The sequence below is a fragment of the Falco cherrug genome, chromosome 10 (genome assembly GCF_023634085.1).
Source record: "Falco cherrug isolate bFalChe1 chromosome 10, bFalChe1.pri, whole genome shotgun sequence".
In the NCBI taxonomy this organism is placed as follows: Eukaryota; Metazoa; Chordata; class Aves; order Falconiformes; family Falconidae; genus Falco; species Falco cherrug.
In genome coordinates, this window is record NC_073706.1 from 29,915,812 (window position 1) to 29,942,880 (window position 27,069).

The following is a 27,069-nucleotide window of genomic DNA, read 5'->3' on the forward strand; positions in this document are numbered from 1 at the left end:
ACCCCTGGACAACTGAGATAACACCAGCATCCTCACCCTCAAACATGTCCTGGAAATTGTCCCAGCATCACCTGGTGTCAGAGATAAGTGACTGTAGCAAGACGGACTCCAGCAATGTCTGGATCAACGGACAAGCAGCAGCAACGCTGCAAAACCATAGCTACTTTGCAAAGTGTTACTCTGATTAGTAATTATAGTGTGGATGCCGGGGACCAGTGAAATCATGCTGTACCTGAACTTTTGACCTGTATAGGAACCCTGCATAAAACCATGCTGGGTTGCCCCAGTTTCACTGGGACAATTTTTGTGACAGTCTTTACCCTTTCTGGGGCCTTGAGTAGACAGCGAGGATGAAGACTGGTGTCTGCAATGCTGCGGTGAGGCCAGTGGCATCCAGAGCCTGCCCTGACTCTGCACAAGGGAGCAAAGCTCAGTGTGGCCGGTTGCGTGGTCCATGCAGGGCAGCATCCCCCAGCCCTGTGAGGCAGCAGCACCCAGGCTCGTGTGGGTGTCGGGCAGCCCTCACCTGCTGGGACACCTCAGACCACCCATCCAAGCCAAAAAAAGCTGTGCCTGCAGAGGCTGGCTGGGAGGTGTGCTGCCTCCCGGGGCTCTCTGCATCTCTCAAAGCCCCCCAGCAGCCTCACAGGCAGAAAGGAGAGCGTTGGAGCAGCACGCCAGCACTCCGGTGTTGTCTTTTCTGCCCGTGAAGCTGCTGGGGGGCTTTGGTTGCTGCCGGATGGCTGCAGCTGATCTGCTTTCAGGAGGGGCAGCGAGAAGGAACAGCACCGATTTATTCCTTTAGACCGAGCCTGAGCTCACCCGCCGTTTGTGCAACGTACTGCAACGTGCTCAACCCCTCCTTTGCTCGGCGGCGCTGGCTGGCGTACCTGCCCGTCCCCAAACGTCACCGGGCTCCGGTTATAAAGCGCAGGCGACAGAGCATCTCCCTGGCTCTGTCTCTCGGAGAGGCGCATCTTTGAGAAGCCAGCTGCACGCGGGTGGAAAGATGTTTTATTCGGGTATCCTGACAGAGCCGAGTAGAAAAGAAGTGGAGATCAGGGAAGCAGCATCTCTCCGCCAGCAGAGGAGGATGAAGCAGGCGGTTCAGTTTATTCACAAGGACTCTGCGGATCTCCTCCCTCTGGATGGGCTGAAGAAGCTGGGGACTTCGAAAGATACCGTAAGGCTTTATTGTGATTTCTGGAAGGAGACTTAAGTAGCTGGTAGGGCAGTGTCTGGACGTTTTCTTCATGCCATTTTTCTGTTAGGAGAAGTTTGTTGCTTGTGGAAGTTCGTTAAAAAAAAGAGGCTTTTGTATGTAAAAGGGAGGGAGTAGAAATATGATGCTAGTTGTCACCAGGGCTTGCTTTTTGCTAGTAGGTGCTTTCAGATGCCTGGTACTCAGATCTAAAGGACTTCATTCTTTTTTACATTGACATGAAAATGGGATGCTGTTTCCAGTACAAAAATCCTTTCTGAATCAGAGTAAATCAAAATGGCTTCATATAATGCAAACATATATACCCATAAGTTTGTGATGCATGTATATGCACAACATATAATCATGTAAGATTCAGTGAAGTGCAGTCGCTAATACTTCAAAATATAAAACTGCTGAGATTAGAGTTTGATAAAAGCTTATGTATATATGATTTTTTTAAAAAAAATAATTGAAGATATGTGATTCTTGGTTTTAAATATTTATGTAGGCAATGATCCATGTGATCCTGTAGCTAACATACAATATTATTCATCGTGTCCAGGGGCTGGAGAGCATTTATAAATACTACTGTGCACAAATGTCTGAGCTTTCTCTAATGGGAAATGATACTTAAAATGTAATATCAAAAGTTCTGATGTGAGGAGCAAAATCTAGAAAAAATATTCTACCGAGGAAAGCTTCTTTACTTTTTTTTTGGCCAAATGTTGCAAAATTCTTGCACCTTGCAACATACAATATTTGTTTTTTTCAGTGTTTGATACCGGTTCATAGAAAAAATGACTCTTTTTATTGTGAGTGGGGTAGTTTTGTTCTGCCACTGCCTTCCTGCTCAGCTGGGCTCGGCTTAGCTCTGCCTGGCTGAGGTAAGTGGAATGAGTTGGCTGTTCTTTGCAGCGTGCATGGAGGCGATTCATTTTGACATCCCAAATCTTTTGCAGTTATAGAGAGTGAAGCTCCTGCCCAGGGAAAGGCTCAGAAGGAGCTTTCCTGGTCACCCCTGATCAGCGGCTCCTCATCGGGGAGCTACAAAGTGCCTTTCTGAGTGTGATGGTGGGGTTATTGCTGTTACCTGCAGGGTCTGAATAGCGTGTCAAGGCTCAGCAGCCCACAGTGTGCAGGGCTGAGACCCTGATGACAGGGGTTTCTGCTCTGCCCCGACGAGAGGCGACAGGTAGCAGGAGCCAGGGGCACTGAGCACTGAGCTCCTTGTTCCCACAGCAGCGAGGGACAGGTCTGGTCAGCGACAGAGCACGGGGCTCCGTGCCATGGCCCCATCACAGAAACAGCATCCAGGCTTCCTCGCAGCTCCTGCACCTGCGACGGCTGAGCCACAGCTGCAGCATCGCCCCTGCTGCACCCACAGCCCCTGCGGGGAGGGGCTGCATGGGGGGTCCCTCCAGGGATGTGCTGGAGCCCTGGGGAGGTCCACAGCTCCCAATCCCCCCGGGACAAAGAGGAGGTGTGCTGCCTGCCCTGGCCGTGGTGGGTCTCTGGCCGGGGATGGGGTGAGGACCGAGCTGGTATGGGCCACCCCACTGCAGAGCCACCTTGTCCCCATGCCACAGCAAGGGGGGATGGGACGGGGCAAATGTTGCCAGGGCTCACCTTGGCCACAGCCTCCTGCTCTGGGGGCTGTATGGGGAGTCCCCAAAGCCACAGTGCTGACACATGCTCAGCCCCAGGGAAGCAGCCATGAATTTCAGAGCCATTGCTGTGGGTCAGCGCTGCCAGCACTGCCACGCTCACACTGCACGCGGCTGGGATGGCAGCGAGCATCACTTCAGGAGGACCCACCGTGTCTCCTCAGTGTTGCGGCCACCTGGATGTCACAGGACAGTTGTCACGGTTGTCCCTCAGAGAAGCAGAAACTTGTGTGTCTCTGAGACTGGAGAAACACCCAGAGCCTCCAAAAGGTGGGACCCTACCTTGGCATGGCCCCAAACCAAGAGGTCCAGGTCCAGAGGGGTTGAGCTGCACATCAGGAGGCCCAGGGCGTTTGCACACCTTCCCTGTGAATAACCACACGCATCCGAACAAAGCAGCACGTTCTTGTGGCTAAAGCTGCGTGAGGGCTGCGGTGACGTGGGTGGAGGGGCTTTTGATGTGCCTGGCATTATTAATGCAGGGTTTCCCGGGCGGGTTCCAGCAGCCTCGGCAGGAGAAGAGAGTAGGTAACGGCTCCTCAGGGATGGGGACAGGTGGTGAGGACAGACCTTGTCTGTCAGGGTGACAGCTGGCAGTGGCCGCTCCGATTTTGGGGAGAAATCCCCTTCCTTTTGGCTGCAGCGCAGGGGGTGCCGCACACAGCGAGGTCGCAGCAGGTCACCGGGGTTGTGTGCCGGTGTCCCCCAGCTTGTGTGCCCTTGTTCAGCTCCTGAAGCATCTCTCTCCTGGTGATGCCCTGTGTAGGCAGCTTTGATAAATACCTGCAATTATGTACGTTAAGCCTTCAATATTTTTCAGTGCATTATTCTGGGTTGGACTGAACTCCTCTAGCTCCTCACTCCCTTTAGGTATTCCACCTTGTTTTCCCAGTATAAGACCAAACCATAGTATAGCACTATATGTGTTGGGCTTGGCAAATGCAGGGCTGGATATATAGCACAGAAATGGTTTTGTTTTGATGCCTCACTACTAGCCCCTTCCCCAAAGCCCAGAAAATTGGCATGAGATGGTCGTTAGCTGGGATTTGGGCTTCCCGACACCGTAATCGGGCCCCCCTGCCTTGAGCAGGGTGCACTGGTGGTGGCAGCTGCTCCTCATGCTCTGACACTTCGCCCTCACCCTGAGGAGCAATTTGGAGGGGCTTTGCCTGAAACAATCCTGCGTCACTTTACAAGCTGGGAAACAACATCTTAAATAGTCACAAACAAACAAACAAAAAATATTTCCCCTTCCCCAAATGCCCTCGGAGCTTTCCTGGGTGCCTGGGTCCTCAGCACAGCTCTGGGTGCCCCCGTGGCCCCATCCGCCGCTCCTGTCGCTGGTGCAACATTGCAGCAATGGCAGCGCGTTCACTTTTCCCCGCTTTCTCACTGTGCACCTGTGCACTCCCTCAGGTTTGTGGTGCCTTGGTTGCAATGCAAACCAAGTTAATGTTGCGTGCGCTGTCTTGGTCAGAGGCTGGGCTGCTGCCAGGGCACCCAGGGGTGCAGGAGCATGGGGGCATCTCTTGTCCCACCTCATCCCCCCGCGTGAGGGGCTGACAGCACGCGAGCACAGGCTGCTGGTAGAAGTGGTGAGTTTGGATGAAAGGTGGGAAGAAGGGAGAGAAATTGCTTATTCCTTGGGTTGAGCTCCGTCAGTGCTTTAAAACTTTTTCTACTGTCTACGTACAGAAGAGAGAGCAAACCTCCAAAGATGGGTTCGGGGAGGGCAGGAGCTGGCATCTCCCCTGCCTTTCGTTTGCACCCGAGTGAAACTCTTGTTGACAGGTCTTGTTATCCCCAGATCCAGAAGCCAAAATAGTGGGAAACCTGCCAGAGAGATGGACACTGCAAGATGCGGTAATGTGCTTGCTTGTAACTCAGAAAGGAACAAAACTGGACAGAACTGTTCGTGGTTTTGACAGAGAACGCTAAATAGGTTCAACAGTAGCTGCTGTCTCCGCTCCTTTTATGTTTCTACTGTCACTTTTTTAGGGGGTTATAGGTTTTTGCAAAGTCTCAGGGATGGAAAGGGAGATACCTTATGAAAAAAAATCTGGTTTGTTTTTATGACAACTGCTGAATGACACTAGGAAATAACTTTTTCTTTTTTGCACTTGTATATTATTTTTTTATAAGACTTTCAACAGTTTTGTGCAATGCATAGGAAGATGGTACCAGATAATCTGGGTAACTTCAAACACCAGTCCTGGCTATGTGTCCAGCCTGTGCTGGAGGGAGAACACGGCTACCTTCCCCATTGCTGTCACAGGGAGGTTTTCCTCCTCTCCCGCCCTCCCAGACACGGTCTGTTTGCAGTTTTCCAGCAAAATGTGCATTTGCAAATGTCCCCTGGCATGTTACCTGTTTAGCAAGTACATATCCATCACTTGAGTTATCTCCGTGACTAACATCCTCACTCTGTTGCACACAAGTCAAGGGAAATACAAGTTAAAGCAAACTAATTAATAGCCTGAGACAGGATAGTGCTGTGGGGAACCTTTTTGGTCCCCTCTTGCTAGATTATTTCTGTATTGGAGCACAATGTAAGGAATATCTGCTCCCCTGAAGGCAGGGTTCGCTGCAGCTCTCAGAAGAGCAAGCATCAGCAAGAGACAGTCCCGTTTGTGGTGGCAGCTCGTCTTCTCTGAGTGCTGTATTTTTGCCTTTTGCTGATAGATCCCATGTAGGATTCATAAAACCAGGGCCTGAGAAAACCCACGTATGTAACTGGTTAATGATCCATAAGAGAATTTGTAGCAAAAGGAATTTAGGTTGAAATCAAGGGTAGATGACAATTAAAAGAGCAATGATGAGCGTGCTGGTGACTGTTTTCTCCAGCATGTTCTTTCAAAGGTATCTGGCAATGGGGTTGAGGCCCGGCAGATCAGAAGAGCACCCAGACTGTCCTGGATGATGCTATTCAGAAATTGCTCTCGGTCCCAGCCGAGCGGGGCTGGGTGTAAGGAGGTGACCGCTGTGTGACAGGCTGTCTTCTGGCCAGCTGGGGACTTCACCCATCTGCTTCTCCGGTCCCCTGTTCCCCCATTTTTTTGATGATGTGAAGAATTAGTCCTCCAGATGCATGCTTGAGTTGCAGGCAAATATAAAGGGTAAGGACATACCATCCATTGTCAGCAAACCCTGGCTTGCATTTTTGCTCAGCTGAGGAGCCTTGGAGGTGACCACCATGCTGACCATGCACCTACGGCTTCTGCCTCACGTAAGGGAGCCCTCGCTTCCAAACCGCTACGCTTGTCCTTCAGCACAGGGTCCATTACTAGTGGGGCCAGTCTGCCTGCCTTTAATGTAGTTCTAATACTAGTTTCTGCTGTTTGGTCTCACTGGGAAGGTGGTGGTCACCAGAGCAGTGCTGAGCTTGGTTACCTTTTGTGCATGAAGGAGATGGCACAGCATCGGACCCAATCTCTCGCCGTGGCTGGGAGCGCAGCGCATTGCTGCCTTTGCACAGGACACACTCTGGTGCGCTGGGCAGGGAAAGCCTCTGCAACCCAAAGAGGTCATCAGATTTTATTTCTTTTAAAGTCATGGGTTGTATGCTGAAGTAAGAAAAGTGAAAAGTGGGGAAAAAAGGAGATTCCATGTCCCGGGGACCACTGGTGTTAGCCGCATCTACCCGGTCTTGTCAGTCAGGTCTGGTTTAACCGCCTGTGTTACGCCTACAGCAGGATCTGAAGCACTGATGCGGTTGCAGTTATTTTAGGATGATGCCAAGCTGCATTAGCCTTTTGTGAGTGCTGTTATTTAACATGCCCCACAGATTATGTTTCCTAGATGAGGCACTGTGCACGGTGCGCGCTGACCAAGGCATGGTAGCACAGCCCGAGGTTTTCCAAGTTATCCTGATCCCATTGAAATTCCCTCAAGATGAGGAGGTTTGCTGGTTTAAATGTCTCAGCAGACACAGACGTATTTAATACGAATGCAAAAATTCAGGAATAAACTGGTAAGAAGGTCTCACTGTGGACAAATTAAAATCAGAAGAAAAGGGCAGTAATGGGAGCGGGGGGAGATTAGCTGAGCAGAGAAATGAGCAGATAATCAAGCAGAGTCATTTCACCTCCAGCAGAGCATGTGCATCCATCCGTGATGAACATTAAACATAAAAAGGCTTTTGGGAAAGCGGTTGAGGGAGATTTTGAGAGGGAGCGTGCTTCTCGCAGAGCAAATGGAAATGACAGAGAAAACAAGAAGCTGCCGTACAAAACGTTGCAGGTTCCTAGGAGAATACCTACCTACCTCCCTCAGATGATCTTACCTCTTCGCCTCCTCTCCTTTCCATCCCACAGCATGGCATCTGGGACTGGTCGCATTTTCTCACCCTCGGCAGCTAAGTGCAAAGGTGGAGGGAAGAGAGATGTAGGGCGATTATAGACCAAGTTCTGATGTAAAGGCCAGACCAGCTCTGACAGTGGACACCCTCTGTAGCTCTCTTCTTGCAGTTGTGCCTCGTTCACTCCCACCTGTAAAAGCCAATGCACAGACCAGCAAACCAGCTTCTTAAATTCTGTGTTGATTCACGCAAAAAGCATTGCCACAGGGGGAGGCTGGGCACGGGTGTTTCCTATGCCAGCAATGCTAGTGCTCCATGAAGGCACTAGTTACTTCGTTCTCTAAGTCCGTACACCTTTTTCATACTTGGGTGGTGCGTGTAATTGCAAAGGTTATTTGTTACCTCTTAACTGTTCATATCACTGCAGAATTCTCCATATCCTTATCAACAGGTGAAGGTGATTACAGCTGAAACACCAGCTTGGAAAAGCCTGACTTGTTTTTATTCCTATATGAAATCAAATCTTGAATGTGAGTTTGGAAAATGAAAGGCATGCCTCCAAATTCTGGTTAATATTTTGAAAGGATAGTTCCCTTGCCAATACAAAGTAGTTCTCTTTAGTCAAAGCCAGGTAAGGCAGAGCTGGGAGGAGAGCAAGCAGGTGTAGGCTAGGAAGAGTACATGTAGCCCGGGAATTGAGGAGAGCGAGACTTCAGGGCATCCCTCCCATGGAGCGGTGCTGGCTTGTGGGCACCACAACAGGCTGGTGATGCAGGTCACTTCGTGGCTTTCCTCTGACTTCACCCTGCTCTTCTGTGTTTGTTTTTTCTTAAAGCAACCACATAATATCCTGCAGAAGCGCCTGATGGAGACAAATCTATCAAAATTACGAAGCAGCCGAGGCAGCTGGACCCTGAAGAATGATACCTCAGCGCAGACAAACAAGCTGAATCAAACCAAACCAGACGGCTCAGGGAAAATGGAGGACGAAGAGCTCATAGTGGTGAGCTGCCAGGTAACAGTCTCTCCCCAGCCTCATGTTTTGTTTTTTTTCCCCCCAAATGTTATTTCTGACTGCCTCAAACCGTGCTCTTGTTCTCCATGTTTCATGGTTAGGGTTGCACTGCCGTCATCCCCAGCTGTGGGGATGCTCTTCCTCTGCAGCTCAGGGCTGCTGCGGCATGGATGCCCACCTGGGTATCACAGAGAAGACTGGTCTGATGGATGTCTTCCCTGGGACATCAGGGTGGAGGGAGTAGCCAGGCTGGGGCAGCACGCTGAAACACTGGGGAGTAATTATCCGTGGCAGATCCCTGTGCTTACAGCCTGTTTGTTTTCCTCAAGTGACATCCCTCTTTTCTTTCCCCAAGAGTAATTTCACATTGCTCCTCCTTACCACCATTACCACCTTACCTGGTCTCCACAATATCCCCTCCTGCCGGGGCTGCCCCTTCTGCTCTCTGCAGGGGCAAATGCTGCCGGGAAGGGCTCAGGACCCAACACCATGTTGTTTAGCAGCACCAACTTATTAAAAAAGCAGCTCAAGAGTCAACTCGGGTGCCTGGGGTGGACGAGGCAATACCCTGTGGGCACTGAGCATGCAGTGGAGCTGGAGTGGGCTGGCATGAGATGTTGGCATTTCAGCAGGGACCGGTGTGTGTGTCATGGAGAGCTTGGACACCCCATGCTTGTCCCACATTGTCTCCCATCTCTGCTTGCTCTTGCAGTGTGCGGGGAAGGAGCTGAAGGCTGTGGTGGACACCGGCTCGCAGCACAACCTCATATCATCTGCCTGCCTGGACAGGCTAGGGTAAATATCCAGCTGGATTTCTATTGCGCAGGAACTCTAGGTACCTGGCAGCACAGGCAGTGCTCCTGGGGGCCTTGCTTCACGCCAGCGGTGACCATTCTGGCAGGGAGTGCTCTGGGCTGTGCCTGGGGAACTCCCCAAGCCTCCTGTTACAGCCAAATCCTGGTCTATTCTTAAACGTCCTTGCAGGGAGCCGAAACAGAAAGCTAGCTGTACCAACCTGGTCACCCCTGAGTAAATCCTTCAGAGGGCTGGACGCATTTGTATTTTTTCAGTGCCTGCCTATTTGTCATTCAGCACCTCCTGAAATGGCTGGACCAGCCCAGCCAAGTCCCGCAGGTCCCCGCTGCCAGGCAGGGACCCGCTGGTGCTGGTGCCGAGGGTAAAGCAGCTGTGCAGTTGTGCACATGCACGTGCTCGAAATCTGGTGCCTGGTGCAACTCCCAGTAACAGATTTCTCCCAGTTGAAGGGCAAGGAGATGTATTTACATAGTGTTAGAGAACGGACTGCCAGCAGCAAACCTCCCGCTGATCTCCGAGGAGCAGGATCAGGCATCAGCTCACAGGGTGTCAAGGAGATTTTGGCCCTTTATTCCCCCGGAATTGTTGCTTGCAGCGATTACACAAAAACCAATTGCAGTTTCTCCCTGAGCACTACTGCATGGCCCTGAATGAATGGTGCCTGCTTTCTGTCCAGGCAGTAATTATTTTGCACAACAGTGTTTAGTGGCAGGAAGGTGGCTGCGCTTACTACAAACTTGTCACAAACCGTGGAGCTGCTCAGCTGGGCTCATGGACAGTAACAGTGTGTGTGGAGGGGTCTCATCCTGCCAGATGCTGTGTTGGCTGCTCAACATGTCTGAGTTGCACAGCAATGCTCTGTGCCAGTTCGTCTGCTCTCTGCATTTCTCATGGGTGCCCTGTGTGGTTTTTTCAGCACCGGTCTGCTTCAGCAGACCTGCCCTTGGAAAAGCACTTCAGAAATACCTTAGAGCCAGTTTGTGCTCTCGGGTTATGGGGATTCCCTCTTGATTTGAGCAAGACCACTTCTGTAGCCGTAACCCAGACAGCTGCAGGTACAAGGCCGATGTCCCTTACCAGCAGTGAGCAAGCTCTGGTTCCTGCTAGGTGGGACCTGCGGGAGTCGGGGTGCGCAGGGGCCGCATGGCCTGTGCAGCATCATCTGTCCTGGGCTGCCCCGCAGGCAGTGTCCTGCAGCTCCTTTGCTCTTCGTGTTTGTAGGGACAAAAGCTAAAGGCAGATTAACAAGCGGGTTAAAAGCAGGGCTTTGATGCCTGGCTCGCTCTGCCGTCACTGTGGTAGGTCCTGCGCGACAACAGGCACTGCTCCAGGGTGTTTTACTTCAAAGTGGTCTGTCGTGTGTGGCAATGATAAAACACGGGGTTTGTTTAAATTCAGCCCTGGAAAGCAGCAGAGAAGAGGCATGCTAGGCTGTTTTGCTCTTGCTTGGGTGCTGCTGCCTGCAGGTGAGGCTTGGCAGCCCTGGGGACCGGCCCTGCGGCTGAGGTCTCTGGGTGCTCAGCGCCTCGAAGCACTGTGTGTGTCTGCCCAAGGCACAGGCTCTTCATGCCTTCTTTTTTAAAAATCTCTTTGCATCTTGCCATGGTGCCGTTCGAGCCCTTCCCCTCACCCCTGACGAAAGCGGTGGGGTTAGCTCGCAGGTTGCTGCAGCAGAACCACCCCCTGCGGAGGCGGAGGTGCAGCTGGTGGGTGAGCAGTGCCGGTCACAGCACGCTGCGGGGGACTCGCCGCTCTCAAACCCAGCTCCAAGATGTACCCTTGCATCGTGCATCAGTGGTTCTCACCTCGCTGCAGTTCCCCGGCCGGCTTTCAGCCATGCACTGCCCACATGCTGTCCATCCGTCCTTGGGGCAGTCTCAGCTGTGACTCCTAAAGTTCTTGAGATGTTCCCACTGCTTTTTAAGGCCAGTCCCAAAGGGAAGTGGCAGAGGGGACCCAGGTTTTTTCTCTGCTGCCTCTTCTGGACCTTGTATCTGTGCAATGCCCACCTCAGCCCCAGGGTCTCTGCTCCTGAGGGGGCCTGGTCCCCCCCAGGACAGATGGACAGACAGACAGATGCTCTGTTGCAATGCAGCTCAGCAGAAAGGTACCTTGAGCAGCCAAAAAGCGCTATAGCTTTTATCTGCGGGAGACATCGCCACCTTGAACTGCCTTTCCATTAGGTTCTCCTTCAGCTTAAAAGAGAAACTCAAGCTAAATAATTAATCAGTGTTGTCAGACTAGCTCATGGGGTGTAGACAGAAGAAACAACTGTACCTGAGTTATCCCTGACGCCCTTTTTTCCTTTTCTTGGGCTGAATGTGATTGATCTGCCCTCGTTTCCCTTGCCGAAGCCCAGCAGCAGAACCACCTAACAAGCATGGACGGGGCGCGCAGCCCTGGCTGTGAGGCAGGGGGGCACAGCGTTGGCAGCTCCATGGCTGGGAGCTGGGGTGGAGTGTCCCTTCCTTAGACCCACACTGCGTTAGAAGCCATTTTAGATCAGCAGCTTCCCCAGGTCCTTGAGGAAATGTAAGAAAAAGCTTCCTCAGGTGAAAAGCAAAATCCAGTAAGGAGCCCTGTGTGGGCCAGGGGCTGTCCTGGGCTGTGCTGTGGTCTGATGCGGGTGTAGGCTGGTGGCTGTACGTGGAGCATCACAGAAAACCTGCCCAAAAAGCAGCTTTCCAATACCAGCACTGATAATACCAGCAAGCCAAGAGCACTTCGGGTGTAAGCACCCTCCAAACGTCATTTGCTCCTTGCCAGAGCAGCCGAACCGTGGCTGCTTCACGTCAGGAGTGTTTTCACTGCACAGGTTAAAGGAGCATCTCAAAGCGCTCCCTGGAGAAGATGAAACGGTTTCATCTCTGTGCAAGGCGAGGGCGATCGGGCAGATCGAGTGCCTCACGCTGATGGTGGGAGCGGTCCCCGTGGAGTGCGCTGCTCTTGTCGTGGGTGAGTGTGTGGGTGCTCCTCTGCTCCGTCGTGGGTGAGTGTGTGGGTGCTCCTCTGCTCCGTCGTGGGTGAGTGTGTGGGTGCTCCTCTGCTCCGTCGTGGGTGAGTGTGTGGGTGCTCCTCTGCTCCATCGTGGGGGAGTGTGTGGGTGCTCCTCTGCTCCGTCGTGGGGGAGTGTGTGGGTGCCCCTCTGCTCCGCTGGTGTGGGCTGGGGCTCTCCTCCCTCTTACCCCAAGGGGGGTGGGAACTGAAAAAGAAACACGTTACAATTATAATAGAAATACTGCTTTTCTATAGCAAAAGTCCCCGATTGGGCCTTCAGAGGGAGGCAGGGAGGAAGCGTTGGGCAGGGCTGTGCTGGAGGCACCGTGCTCTGCCGGTGGGGTGGTCACCGTACCCTCCCTTCACCACATCCCACTCCTGAGCAGCTCAGTCCCTGTATGAACAGGGGTTTATTCAGCAGAGCAGCCACGAAGGAAGGATGGAGTCGCTGACAAAAAGCAGAGGAGAACACTGTGAATGTATAAATCTGAATGTCCCTCTTTTTCAGAAGACAATGAGAAACCCTTCTCCTTCGGGCTGCAGACGCTGAAATCCCTGAAGGTAGGGGGTTTCCAGCAGGGCTTTTCCCCATGCTGGGGGAGCTGGGACCACTGTGGATTGCAGTTTTCCCTCTTACCTAAAGGGCTTTATTATTCTCTACAGTGTGTCATAAACATGGAGAAGCATCATCTCATTCTGGGGAAGACGGACAGGGAAGAAATCCCCTTTGCGGGCAGCAGCAGTGCCGCGGCGGGAGAGCAGTAAGTTGGCTGGGGAGGTGAGCTGCCTGCCCGCTGCCAAGCCTGGCGGCAGTGCCCCTGGCGCCAGAGCTCACCGGCACTGGCAGTTATTGCTTTCATCAGTTCATGGAGTTTCAAAGCAGAGCCCCTGTCTTTTTCAGCTGCCTTCCTCAGCTTTTGCTGCTTTTTTCCCCAGCTAAGTGTTGTACAGCAAAGCGGGTGTCAGAAAAGACACACACAGGGAAACGCCATAGGAAATGTACTTTTTGGAGGTCACTAGGAAGGCTGCTTAAGTGCTGCTTTGAGAATGTTCCCAAACAAACCTTTTTTTTGGAAAACATTTACAGAGCAAGGCAAATAAACCCACATGAATGTTTTGCTAAGTGCAAGAGAAAGAGATCCTGCCTGCAGATAATGGTGTTGCCACTTCTCCCCATGTTGCCCCAGCTGCCCTCTTGCCAGCTGCTCCTGATGTCCTGGACTTTTTCAGCCTTATAGAAAGAGAAATCTGTGCTCCAGCACCTCCTGAATGTGTGTAGCTTGTGACAGCTGGCTCTGCAGACAGGCAGGCAGGGCAATCCCCCTCCTTCCAGGCACTGCACGGGGCTCCTCGCTGAGCACATCTAAAAAAACATTTGCTCACTGCATCAGAAAGTGTCTCTGGCGAATGATGTAGGGCGGCACCTTCTTTAGCTGCCCGTCATGACCAGCTACAGTCATTTTGGATGTCCTGCAGCCCCTGCACAGCTGGAGCCTGCTGTGCTGGGCATCACTGAGCTGGAGGAGCCTGGGCAGGAGCAGGGAAAGGGCAGACCTTCCTCAGCTAATTGTATTTGTGCCCCTTGGGGAGTACGCGAGGGCCGTATGTGGTAGTGCAGGAGTTGGGATGTGAGTGCATGCACACCCGCTGCATGCCCAGGGCAGCCGCCGGCCGTGGGTGCTGCTGCTGCACGAGCCCGGGGAACGCCTGGTACAGCACCGTGGGGAGACGGTGCCACAGCACAAAGCCACGGGGTATTTTCCCTGTCTCCTCTGAAACAGGGATGCGGGAGGCATAGCGCAGTTCTGTCACCACTGCAGTGGTGAATTATTTCTTGGTACTGCATTTAAGGCCAAATTTTGCTGCCTTTCCTCCTCTCCCCTCAATGAAAACCACCTTTTTTTCCAATAAATTCAATATTTTATTGAATGTCTCTTCCTTCTTGTTTCAGCAGTTCAGAGGCATAAAGAGATGCTGAAACGCCGTCCCCACACAAGAGCTTGACATCAAAGAAATCCTGTGCAGCTGTCCCAGATGAAACAGCAGTGCGCTGCTTTGAAAACATTTATACTAGGCTACAGCTTGAGTGCAGCTAAATGAAATCCCATTCAGTAGCCAGTAATTTAGAGATATTGTCCTGTTTATCTATGGGTTTTGAGAACAACCGTGTGCTTATTTTCTGGATTTTTCTATATAGTGTGCTCTTTATTAACAAACAGTTGGGAAAACCATATGAATTTCTTCTGATGAGAAAAATACTTTTTATAGTGGCCTCGTATGAGTAATTGTATTTAGTTGTGATTTGAGGCTATCAGAATTAAATTTTTATTAATGATTTTTTCCAGGGGCTAAGCATTTATATTCACTTAAGTGATATTGCCACATTCAAATGGCCATTACCAGGAAGCTACTCAGAGTAAAATAACAATGCTGATACCACCTAGGAATTATGGCTCATCCTGTTAGCATAGTATTGTTGCCATGTAATTAGGGATGCAACTGCTGGCTTGATGAGAAAGAGCAATTACAGAATTATTAATGGGTTATAGGCTTCTCTGCGGTGGCGTGGCAGAAGCACAGGGTGGTTGGGAGGGCTCCTGGGGTGATCCCCCACAGCCCCCAGCCTGCCATGGGGTTGGCGCTGGCACAGGGGCAGCCCATCATGGTGCTGCCTCGCTGGGGCTTAACCCGCCCCCCCCCCCCCCCCCCCCCCGAGGAGGGGTCCTCCAGGCAGGTCTCAGCTGCCTTCCTAGTGGGAGCAGTCAGGAAAATTAATCACCCTATGGAGCCAAAAAGCAACAAACAAGCACAAAAGTATGTTGTCTGGAGAGCAGCAGAGACCCTTATCTGTATATCAGGAACCAAACGGCCCCAGTGCACCCTCGGCTCTCCCCTGTGCCAGGACCAGTGCCTCGCCTGCCCACCGCCCAGCACCCAGCCCGAAGCACCAGCAGCACCTGGGCTATGTGCTGGCGCAGCTTACCGACTCCACTTGGACTTTAGTGTTGCTGCCAGACATGCCATGTTTTTTATATCTATTTACAAATCACCTGGGATCTTCAGTACAACACTAACCTTGATCACCGTCAGGGCAGGTGGGAGTTTTTGCCAGGACACACGTTTCGCTGGGTTTACTGTCCCGTAGCAGCAGGGTTGCTCCTTCACATGCTGCTCACTTGCAGACCAGAACAAATGTACGGTATTGCTCGGGGGAGCCTGGCCTCATACGAAAGCAGCTTTCTAGATTCTTAAAAGTGAATGGGAATTAATTACTGTCATCTGCTGAAGAGGCAACTTTAAAATTCAGAATAATATCCTCGTGATGCTGTGCATCTGCCAATGGCCAGTCTGGCTGCAGCTGGATCCGCAAGGGCCAGCGGGATGCCGCAGGCGTGGGAACGGTGCTCCGGCAGCTCTTACTTGGCGCAAGCCCCTTGGCCCCAGGCAGGCGCAGGCTGCAGCACAGCTCAGCCAGGGTCTCCAACGGGATCTGAGCACTGCTTATGTGCTTCAGCCTCCCCACGGGATTTATTGTGCTGCTCACCCAGGCAGCCCGTGGCGCAGAGCATCAGCCACAGGCACTGACACTCTCTCTGGCATTTCCACTTAGGAAATATCTTGGCAGTCCTGGGCAAGGACCAGTAACTCTTGTCACCTCTTAGCCATCAGCTCAGGTCCAGAGTGTGTCCTGCGAGCCAGGCTCCTGCCAGCTTCAGCCAGTCTGTGCCCAGTAACGCCATCTCATGCCTGCCACGGCATCTGGGCTGGACCTTCATCTTCTGCAGTGGGTTTGAACCCCTTTTCAGTATCAGGTATGACTAGCAAATCTGAACTACCCGTATTTTGATCTATTTTCTATTTTGGTGATAAGTTTCAGTGTTTTCTTTACATACAGGATTTTATATAATACAGCTATATATATATATCTAAGTTTACAGGGTTGGGCTGCCCAGGACAGTCCCACTGATGTGTTGTGGAAATATTTAAATATTTCACTAAATATGAACATATTTGATTATTTTATATGCTATGAGTTTGGTATTTTGGTACTTCTTTCTTTCTGTGCTTATCACTGTGCTAAATGTCAAATTACAGCTAAATAAAGTTACATTGTTATTGCTGTTTATTTGCTTGTACCCTGGTTATGTTGATATTTTTTTTTGGCTCCAGTGCACTTCTTCCTCTGTGGAGGAGTTCATGTCACTCCACCCTGGTGGGGCTCCGTATTGCTCCCACGCTTCTGTCGGGAATTGCTCTTGGGCCATACAGAGAGCGGCAGCGGAGACGTGCTAACCGGGCAGGCTTAACGGCACGTGGCACTCGTGCTAAAATGTGAGCACTGGAAATCCTGGCCTTTCGCTGCCATGCATCTCCCTCCCAAAGGAGGTGTGAGATCCTGCTTGTGCTGCTTCGAGTTTCACCCTTTGGAAAGCGGAGTTTGTTTCTGCCATGTTTGGCTAGCTCGCTGGGGCGATGCCAGCCGGAGTAGGGGAATACAAAGGTGGCTTTGTAAACTTTATGAAGCTAGGAAAAGAAAGCGGTCAGAGCAAAAGACAGGTAAGGTACGCGTGCAATAGCTCTGCGACCACAGAGAGAAGAGCAGAAGCCCAAGATCGGGATCTTCCCAAAAGCTTTGTATATGGATTTTAGGGGCTTGCTGTCTCTGCCCAGACAGGCTTTAGGCTGCTTCAGCAGCAGCCAATCTCTCTTACCAGTGAGAAATTTTCCTTTTATCTGCTCAAAGTCCAACAGCAAAACCCTTTGGTGGAGCTGGGCTGTCTTTCTCCGAGCATGGTAAGAGACTGGACTCCTGCAATAAAGTGGAGAAAAAAATAAGGAGGATAAATGTACAGGCAAAAATAACTGCTCATGCGGGTTTCTAGACTTACTCAGACTATTCCTGACGCTAGAGAGCAGAGACCTAGCACATGCAAATGAAAAATCAATGGGCAAAAATCCGTTCCTTCTGTGCAGAGCGGGGTTAGCCCTGCCACCGGTGGCTTTTCAGAGGAGGCTCCTGTGAGCAAGATGCTCTGTAAGACAGTACAGCTGCTATAGGAGACTGGCACTTGCCTGTCCAGGGGATTATAGCCTGTGGGGAGTAACATCGGATCTCTGTATCTGCACGAGCACTTGAATGGCCACAGGGGTACTTGGTAAGGTGGCTGAGTGCTGCAGACCAGCTCAGCAAGCCCTGGGTGCTTGTTCCTGCTTATCTCCAGCACAGGCATGTGCCGATGCACCTTGGGCAACTTCTCCCCAACACGGGTTTGCAGGAAGGCTGGGCATGGCCCTGCAGCTGAGAGCCTGCTGCCTCTTGGCAGGTGGCTGGGGGCAGAGAAGAGGGCAATACCTGACATGAGCTGGGACCAGAAGGACCTGGGAGATAACCTCCGCTCACAGCTGCCTTTTTATGAGAAGCCCCTGGGGTAGTGAAAGGTTTTGTTGAATGATTTATGCCCCAGCTGGTGAATGCTGTCAGCTGCAAGCAAAGACCTTGCAGGTGAGGACAAGCACAGCCTCCAGCCAAGCAGCCTAAGGGAAAGTGAGCCAGCTGCTCCATGGCCGAAGGGCTCCCCAGCATCATCGCTTGTGCTCATGTAGTCAGCAAAGTGCGGAGGGACAAAACACCTTTGTCCTTTCCAATGTCTTGTCTTCATTTTGGTCATGCCTAAAGCGAAGATGAAGCATGCAAAGAGGAAGACGCTAACAAATGTCTGAGTGGGTTCCAACGCTGGAGGAACGTGCAGGATCTTGACGCTTGGGCTCCTGCAATTCAGATGGCCCATGTGATTAGGACATCGACACTCACTGTAAACTTCAGAGATCTGGACAGCTGGTGGAGAGTGGCTGTCAGGCTCCCAAGTCATGTCTATATTTCATTATAAGTGATGCACCCAAGGCCGTGTGAGGAGGCAGTAGCAGAGGAGCAGCACTACGGGCTTTGTACTGGGGCTCTCCTCACTACAGAGCTGACCATCCAGTTGAACTCTTTCTGGGCTGGCCACTCTGCAGCAGCACTTGCTGCTGATCCAAGTGGAAAGTCAGAGGACCTTGCCAGGAGTAGCCCTGCAGCAACATTATTCATGTGGGTTTTGCATCCTGCTGAGATCCACCACCATTTTTTCACTGCCCCTGCCAGCAGAGCAGCTGATTAGACGAGAGCTGCTTGGGCACCTCTCCACAGCTATCCGCAGGGTAATCTGTTATCTAACAGTTCTTCAGGGAGGTCTTTTTTATGGGCTTTTCTGTTACTGTTTTGCTGATGATAATGTGAAGCTCAGCATGTTGTGAAAACAAATCTGATTCGTATGTCTCAGAAGCAGATAAGTAAATGACTTATTTCGATATAAACGTAGGTTTTAGGGCCGTGCATTGCTTGGTTTATTTTATGGGGCAAACATCAATCAAGGTCTGCATTGCTTTATCACCTGCTCACTTAATATCAGGTTTCCATCAATTGAAAGTTTTCTCCTTTACGTAAGCTGGGTTTTCACTTTTTTCCCTTTTTCACGAGCTGTGCACCACTGGGGCTAGCTCAGCATGTGCTGGTCTCCTCCTCACCTGTTAACAACCACGTTGCTGTCAGAAGGCTCCAGGCTCCGGAGATGACACTGTAGGTATCAGTGACATTTCCCTAGAGCTGGCATTGGTGAAAAGGCAATTGATTTAATGATTTCATTACCAGAGTGGTGCTGCTACTACTTCCCTGAGATGAGACTTCGTCGCTTTCAAAGTGGGCATGAAGACAGTCAACAACCTAAAAATATCAAGAGTTCAGGAATAACAGGAAGCCATGGCAGCGGGAGAACTAGCTGGGGGGATGCTGCAGGGACTTTCTCTCTTTTTATGAATGCAACAGGATTGATGCCTGGGGCTTGTGGCTGCCCCCACAGTGAGACGCATTTGGGGTCTCCACGAAAGCATCTCAGCTCGCACAAGGGGAAGAGATGCAAAGCTATGCGCTCATTAAATGTAAAACTGCCCAGCATCCTAGAAACAGGTGGTGTATCTGCAGAGGGTGGGGAGCTCTTAATGCTGCTTCAGCTCTGTGTGTCTCGCCTCTGCTGTCCCCATGCTCCCCTGGACAGTGGCAGGGCCAGCACTGATTTACTGCTCACCTCCCTTCACCTCTCCTTTTCAAAGACCAGGAAAAACAACCTCCTCCCTGCAGTGGATGTGCTGACCCTGCTACTGCAGGTGAGGAAACTGCTACCACCCGAGGGGCTTCAGGGGGCTGGGTCCCCCGCCTGCGAGGCTGGCACAGCCTGCACCAGCCCTGTGCCTGGGGCCGTGGTGTCCGGCAGCACCGTGTGGCTCTTTGTGCCCAGCATGGCCAGGTTGGCCCGTACTGTGGCTACAGGGACTGTGCTGGGGTGCAGGGGGCTGCAGCTGCTGTGTGCCTCTGCTCTTGCTGGGCTGCAGCCCCACAGGTGACGTGGGGGATGCAGAAACCCAGTGCCTTAGCTTGGTGGCAGAAGAAAGGCACCGGTTGCTCCTCCCAAGGGATGAAGCAGTGAGAGGGCTGCCAGAAAGACTGGGGCAAGAGACCTGGACCCAGCCAGCTAAAAATTCTCTCTGCTGTAAAAGAATGGTAGGCAGGGCTAAGTACTGCTTTACCTGCAAGCCTGTGGTACGCAGCTGGCCACTGCGTTTTCCAGGTGCTGCCAGATGGGCAGCATCTCAATGGCAATGCCTGCAACAGCAGCGTTGAAAAATACTGCTGAAGGGAAACAGCAATATTGAGACCTATGTTCTCCATGAGAAAACCAATATATTTTAAAATGTTGTTATGATGCCTAGTCCTCTGTTCTTCCACAAACAGATCAGATGGAACAAGGTGAGTGATCAGGCTGCAAAACATGCCGAGTCATGGAGAACATGGGCAAACAGGCTCCATCTAAGAAACTCTGCAACACCAGATGGCATAGCTATTACTATGAAAAGAAAAATGTTGTTAGGGGTTAATCATGGGTCTTCCCTGGATCACAAATCCAAAAGCTACTTCCAAATCCTTCAGTAGAAGACAAAGCCCAGCACGAGTGCACTGCAGCCCAGTCACCTTGTTTTATCCAGGCCAGTAGAGATCAGCACACATGGAAAACTATCAGAATTTTGCCGCTAGCCTTTCTGGGTGCTTTTTGGTGAGAAAGAGAAAACTTGTAACTGGGCAAAATGTGACTTGTAGCCAGTGTCATGGGGAGACTAGGTCTCAACAGTGCAGACATTTGGGAATCCAGTGAAGAGGGTCTCCTGTCAGTGGTGCCCTGGCAAAGGCAATTTTGCTTTCTGGCTTGGCAGGTTTAGAGAGGTAATCTGTGGATTTAAAGCTCCCTCTACTCAAAGACAGCCCCTCTCCTGAAAGGATCGTGATGGTTCTTGGTTTAGGCTTCAATGACATTTTTTGGATTGACTCTTTAGGCTAACAGAAGGGAAAAATGGGCTCTTGTTCCTCCAGAAGGAGATGAGAGTGTATTTAAAAAAAAAAAAAATTATGTATGAGGGCTAATTAACTTGGCATTTACTGCTTAGCATTCTCCTAGATAAATTTGCTCCAACTGAGACCACATTTTGTTGCAAGGAAGCTTCTGCCTAGCATCTCTTTTCTCCTGCTGCTTCATATGCTGTGATATTAAGGTCATGAGCCATCTCCCCATGTCCTGTTCAGTGCCTTCCAATTAAGTAATGAGAAGATCCCAGGTATGGTTTAGCTGTGAGGGCTGAGACTTCTCTCAGTGCAGCTCCTTACAGTCCTGGTCAATGTTTTAACAGCTAGAAAGGGCCTAGTGGGGCAGGCTCCTCAAGGAGCTTGCTACAGAGCAGTGATTCAACCAGCAGAGACACTTGTTTCTGCTCACTGTAGAAAGGAGCTCTGAAAAGGTCATACTAATGAGGGGAAGGAGACTATGCAGGTAAGGAATTTCTCTCCTCCTCCAGCACTAAGGCCTTGCCAAACAATTTGCTCTCTGAGCATGCTGTCGTTACGGTTAGTAGGCTGGGGGGATAGATAGCCTGGATGCATAGGCAGGATGGGGCAGGCAAAACCCCTCTCATCCTTGCTGCTGCAGGCCCTCCAGGCCCCTGCCCTGGTGTGCAGGACACGCTCATCAGCAACCTGTCCCACCACAGGAGCTCCAAAATCCCGTTTGCTTGTCTGCGCGTGTGCTTCAGGGCTGCGTGGCACGACGGGGCAGCGCTCGCTCTGCTCAGTAGGGAAACACAGCTGAAGAGAGAAAGCCTAAGCTGGTTTTGACAAGGGGTGCTGACTTATGCTGACATTGTTTGGGTGTTATTTAACTCTCAGGAAAGTCCTCTCTCTCCTGCCAAGATAATTTTCCACCCCAGGGAGCATCCCCTGCCCTCAGGAGAGCATCTGACAGCATGCTACTGGGAATTCATGCATTATCTAAGTAGTTATCGTAAGGAAGGGAAAATGGGTTCATCTGTACCTATCCAGAGCACAACTGAGCACAGTGGCAGCTGAAAAAAACCTGCTTGGAGAAAGCACTAATGCAATGAATCACCATAGTCTGTACACAGGGGGAGTTAATAGGAAGCTCTCGTTCAAAAATTGTATTAGATGTTGACGGCAATGAGCCCACATCAGTTGCTCTCCCCGCATCTCCACTCTCTGCCATCCCAAATTGAGTTAAGGTGATCCAGATGCACCTCTTATTGCTTTAGGAGAAAAATATGGCTTATTTTCTCCTGAGGGTCACAGGTAACTAATGCAATACAGGCCAGGCAAAGGTAAAGCCCCATCCTCAGCGGTGTGAAGCATCACAGTCGCAGTGAGATCAGTGGGCTATCCCCAGGGCCCAGCTTTGGGAGGGAAAGTCCCAGGATGCTGCTTGACTGGATGCAGGGATAAAATGCACCAACCATAAGACTAGTTTATGGGATGGCTGTGGGTCTGCACGACTAGATGCTCATGTCCAAACAGAAACCTTGAACTTCTTTCACTCTTTTAGATCTTCTTCCCTTAATTTGTAAGCCTGAATTGACACATCTTCAACTAACAAGGTCAGTTATTCACTTTCCCTACTATTCCCACAATGCCGAACTATAAACATAAGTGGTGGTGGTGGTGGGTAAACAAACAAACCCAAAAGACACAGACACAAAACCCAAACAAAACATTCAGTTGCTGTCAAGCCCAGAAGCTCTTATCAGGGCTCCAGTATATTAATCACTATACAAACAGAATGGTCTCTTTCCATTTCCAAATGTCCAGCTTTTGAGACTAGGGGAGTTAAAATCAGGGCAACTTGGCTAGTGAAGAAGATGGGCAGGATGGCAAAAGGAAGGATATGAGGTTTCAGTAGAATTAACTGTGTATGAGAATAATCCATAAGAGATGGGTGTTAATAACCAACTCTTCCCACAGCCCTCCTGCATGGAATGTGCTGCCTAAGTGAAAGCCCATCACCGTTGCATTCAGGTGGGTGTAAAAAAAGCCTCTCGGGGAGCATTGCCTCTAGGTAAATCCCACTCTATGGGAAGAAAAGCAAGGCTACATGGTTAGTGGAGTCACCTGCATGTACTGGTTGACCTCCCTAGAGACCATGGCTGCTCAGCACCACCAAGCCGCAGGCTGGCTCAAACAGCTTTCAAAAAAAAGCCACCCCCACTGTTTGAAAAAGGCTCCAAATTTTGATCTTTTTCTTGATGTAGCAAAGCTCCTTTCTGCCTTGAGCTGAGAGAAGTGGGTGCTCTTGTCAGGCAGAGGACAACCAGAAGCACATCTCAAAAGCACATGATGTACTGGGCTCTCTGGAGACTGCTAATGATGTTTCATTAATTTTCATTATCACTGCGAGCAATATTTGGGCTCTCTGCATCTGTCTTATTTAGAGTTGTCTTTTCTTTCTTGGTTAAATGGCAGCTTCTACAGACAATGATCTAATTGTTCCTCAGCACCTGCTTGAAGCTGTCCAAGTTAAGGATGGACATTGTGTAATTTGCAGTACACGTGATTTGGTCTTTAAGGCTCAGATCAAATAAAATGGAATAGCAGATTAGCCACTAATTGAATGAAGTGGAAGGTAATGTGCAGGCTGATGCTGGGGTCACAGAAATGCTTGGGCTGGACAACACTGAATAATGGACCAAATCAAAATATGCATGTTGTGGTCACCAAGCAGCACAATGAACAGACTTTCAGCAGATACCCTGAGCTCATAACATATAAACTGCTTTCTGTCTGCCAGGGCAACAAGGTTTTTCAGTGGATTTTACACCATCTTTGCAGTGCTATAAAACTCAGATGCAGCAGCCGGGGCACAACGAGTTCAGGTGCTGCTGGTGGGGCAAATGCCCAGGACGGGTTATATGCTATGGGCCTGTCAGCATCCTCCGACATGGTGCAGGGAGCACCTCGTGCTGAGCCCTGTGAGGGTGAACCCGACTTCTTAGCTAGGGTCACACAAGCCTACTGGTCATGCACAGAGGCATGAGGTGAGGGATGCTCGGAGGACTGTGGTCAGAAAGGTGCACAGTGTCCAGCTTGCTGATGCAGCTGCGATGCCCTCGTACTGGCACTCACCGCTCCAGGACGTCAGAGGCAGTAAGTCAGCCCATCACTCACACCTCAGAAACCGCCGTCCTTGGTACAGCCATGGCCACGCCAGGGCAGAGCACTTCCCAAATCCCAGCGTTGTTCATGTGCTGGAAAGGCGATAACCTTGTCAGTGTTCAGCTGCAAGTTTCTCTCAGTTGGGCAGGCTTGGGAGAAGCCCTTTGGTGGGCTCCAGCCCTTTGGCGAGTCCCAGTAAGGACCTCAGCCCTTTCTTTGTTTTCAAGCCTAATTTTGATTCCCTCCTATCTGGATGGCAACACGCAGTTCTTGAGGCAAATACTGACCAACTGGGAGTGGTACAGCCAAAGCCACAGACTGAGCTCTCAGTCTACATATAAAAAGTAAAACAAACTTAAGAATCTGCACTGGAAAAAAAATGTGTTAAAATATTTCTAACTATAAGAAAAAAAACAACCAAACGTCCTCCAGTTTACTATAACACTGCACTGGACTGGCAAAGAGGAAAACTTAGCTCACTTTCCTCCACTGTCACCCAGTTTCAATGCCCTGAACTTATCTTGATGCTCCACATTTCTCATCTATACAGCCAAAACCATCAAAACATTAGCTCCAAAGACTTTGGTCTGGAGAGCTGCTGGCTTGACCAATCTGTTTTTGGCCCTCGTGGAGGTGCTCCCAGGAGGGATACAGCTTTGGAGGATGGGCAGGATGAAGCTCACCCCCAATAAATGCAGATCTTCTTCTTTACAGTAATTAGCCCAAGCAACTCCTTGCCTTCTACTACATGAAGTCAGGAGTTACTTGGAAGTGCTGCTATATTTTAATTCACTTCAGCCTACATGGAGAATCAGGCACACTGATGAAATATAGTCCTTAAAGCAAAAACAAGTGTCATTCCCAATTACATTACCGAGCAGCAGCGTGTAGTGTAAAATGGCAAACCAAGCTCAGCCATCCTCCCACGTCTGGGTGGTGGAGAGCTTAATACTCTCTGCTCTGACAGTCAGAACATCGCTAGTTCAAATAGATCTTTTTTTTCCTTGTAAAACACTTTTTGTTAATTGAAGGAAGAGGTGTTGTCTGGGGTAGAAAGTCGCAGCCCAGGCAGGGCTGTCAGATGTGATGAGGCAGGCAGGGAAGCTCGCAGGGAGCTGCTTTGCAGGGTGTTGTCATGGGAACAGAGCAAGTAGGGCATCCGCCATGCCGCATCTTCCACGCAAACTGGCAACGCGGTGGCATAAAATCAATGTTGTTCAGCAGCGCTAGGAGAGCCAGCTATTAGGTTGTCTCTAGTAGAGGTTTAATCTGAATGAAATGCAAAGGATAGAAGCTCCCTTTGTGTGAACGTGGTGTCGCTCCCGATCTGAATGGAGTAAGACCTTATGCCAGCCGAGTGAGCACCTAGGCGCAGATGTCAGAGCGAAAGGACTGACATTAAAAATATCTGGTGGAACCACAATTTTTCTAAGAACCCTCATGTTAGAAAGTGGTTACTGAGGGCCTTGTTCACTTAGATGGCTTCGCTTGATTTTTGCTGTTGGTGCATGTTTAAACAGCTGATGAATTTATCATCTGTAACGATTAATGGCAGAAGACAAAGACTTGAGCCTGGGGTATACCTCACCGTGGTGTACAAGTGAAGAATACAGAACACTGCCATAGTGTCAGTATCTGTGGTCACCTGAAGTATTTGATTCCCTTTGCCCAATGCTGACTTTGAATACAACTTACCTGCTCTGCGCAGGTCTTTGTATGTGGAATTCTTAGAATTTTCTTCATGTTTATAAGAATGTGATACTTGTGTGATACTCTGGTTGCTAGGGATAAGCAATGGTCAAAAATGGTTTCCTGGATAAAGAATAATGCAGATTCCTGCTCTTGCAGTTATAAGGGATAATGTAGCTAAAAAAAAAAAAATATTGTTCATGTTACACCACAGAGACCAGTGAAAGCAGAATCAAATGCAATAGGTAAGCCAAGATCTGAGAAAGGCTCAAAACGTTCACTGAAAAAAAGGTTAAAAGAGCAAAACTCAATTAATTGCCTCGGAGCTTTCATTTTGTCTTGCCCAGGTCTGCTGACAAAGTAAAGAGCTCCTAATTAAAGCAGGCATCTGCAGTGTAACTGCATTGCTGCCGCTGACCCAAGCCAGCAGGATGCTGAGTGTATGCTCCTCATTTCCTATCAGTATCGAGGTGTGAGTGACGGGTCCGCATCCATCCAGGGCTCGCTTGACGTGTGCTTTGGAAAACTGACCGAAATAGCAGGCAAGGGAAGAAAATGGAGCCAATGCATGGAGGGGTTCCCAGTTCACTTGTTGAGGTTATTGATTAAAGCCCCTCTGCTTAGCAACAAGTTTGAGAAAGGTAATGGTAAACTTTACCACAAAAAAGGCCTGTAGTTGTATCGTAATCACAGTCTTGCCGTGGCTTTAACGTATCTCTTACTGGCTGTGGTGTTTCCATGCAGTTTGCAGCAAAGATTGGAATGAAATGGCTGGCACTGGGTAAAGCGTGTTCTGGATTCACAGCGACTTTTAGCGCTAACCCCTCTGACCCCTTTGAATATAAAATAGGGAGCACAGATTTGTTAGGGTAATCCCAGTGGATTACTCTGAATGGGGAAGAAACTGTAGCTCCTTTTTGGGCATGGCTGCCACCATGCAAACATGCCTTTGGCAAAATCCATCCTGGGGAGAAGAAGGAGTACAAGACAAAGCGTGTGGCGCAGAGCTGACCTTGTCTCTCCCATGGGCAAAGCATGCAGGCTGCCTGAGCTCTGCCAGGTCAGGCCTGGAAGAGGCTATTAATAAATTTTGGATTAAATAAACAAATGCAGAAGCTGTTCTTCGTGCTGCAAGAGATGAAGTCAGAGTTCTGGGCTTAAAGATCACGGTTAACCAGCTGAAGCCCACTTCTCATCTACAAGCTGCTGTACCTTGTATTTGAGCACACCTCTGCTGAAGGAAGGGACATGCACCAGGAATTGCACTGATAAGAGCATGACATATCACTAATTGAAACCATATGCAGAACACAGCATGCTCCCCACATATGCGATATGGGGAGTCAGCTGGCACTAACAAAATGCTACAGTGTGCAAATGTACCAACCGACCTTGCGTTAGCAAAGAAGGACCTTGAACCCATACCGCCCGCAGAAAAGTCAAGAGTGGATTCACTGAGACAGAAAGATAAAATAAATGCAGAGCTCTTTCAGCACTTCCCTCCATTTGCTTTGTATCATAAATATCCACACAAGGTAAACAGATTGTCTAGCTTGTCCTTTCCATATGCCTATATTGCTGTTGTGAAAGGCTTCAGGTAACTTCTAACAGCAGATTGCTACATAATGCCTCAGTTACGGAAGGAAGCCACCAGCCATTACATTGCATTACTGTAATGTAATGGGTCTCTGAGATGGACTATATTTGGAAACCTTGCTTTTATTGTACACCTTGTACCCCATCCACCCCACTGGCATCGATTTCTCTTTGTGTTCTCCAGAGACCAAAGACCACGAGGCCCAAACACCAGCT

At 50.1% G+C, this 27,069-nt stretch overlaps 1 protein-coding gene across 2 annotated transcripts; it reads left to right on the plus strand.

The window, feature by feature from the left end:
* The first annotated feature begins 722 nt into the window (after positions 1 to 722).
* NRIP3 (nuclear receptor interacting protein 3) lies at positions 723 to 16,106 on the plus strand. Of its 2 annotated transcripts, none has more exons than XM_055723030.1 (7): positions 723 to 1,183; positions 8,001 to 8,180; positions 8,893 to 8,975; positions 11,812 to 11,951; positions 12,502 to 12,554; positions 12,657 to 12,754; positions 13,948 to 16,106. In XM_055723030.1, the coding sequence occupies exons 1-7, from the start codon at positions 1,010 to 1,012 to the stop codon at positions 13,958 to 13,960; spliced, it is 741 nt and encodes a 246-aa protein (XP_055579005.1). In that variant the 5' UTR covers positions 723 to 1,009; the 3' UTR covers positions 13,961 to 16,106. The 2 variants fall into 2 exon arrangements, with proteins under 2 accessions (XP_055579005.1, XP_055579004.1); XM_055723029.1 differs by having other exon boundaries at positions 724 to 1,183; positions 13,945 to 16,106.
* Positions 16,107 to 27,069: the final 10,963 nt, after the last annotated feature.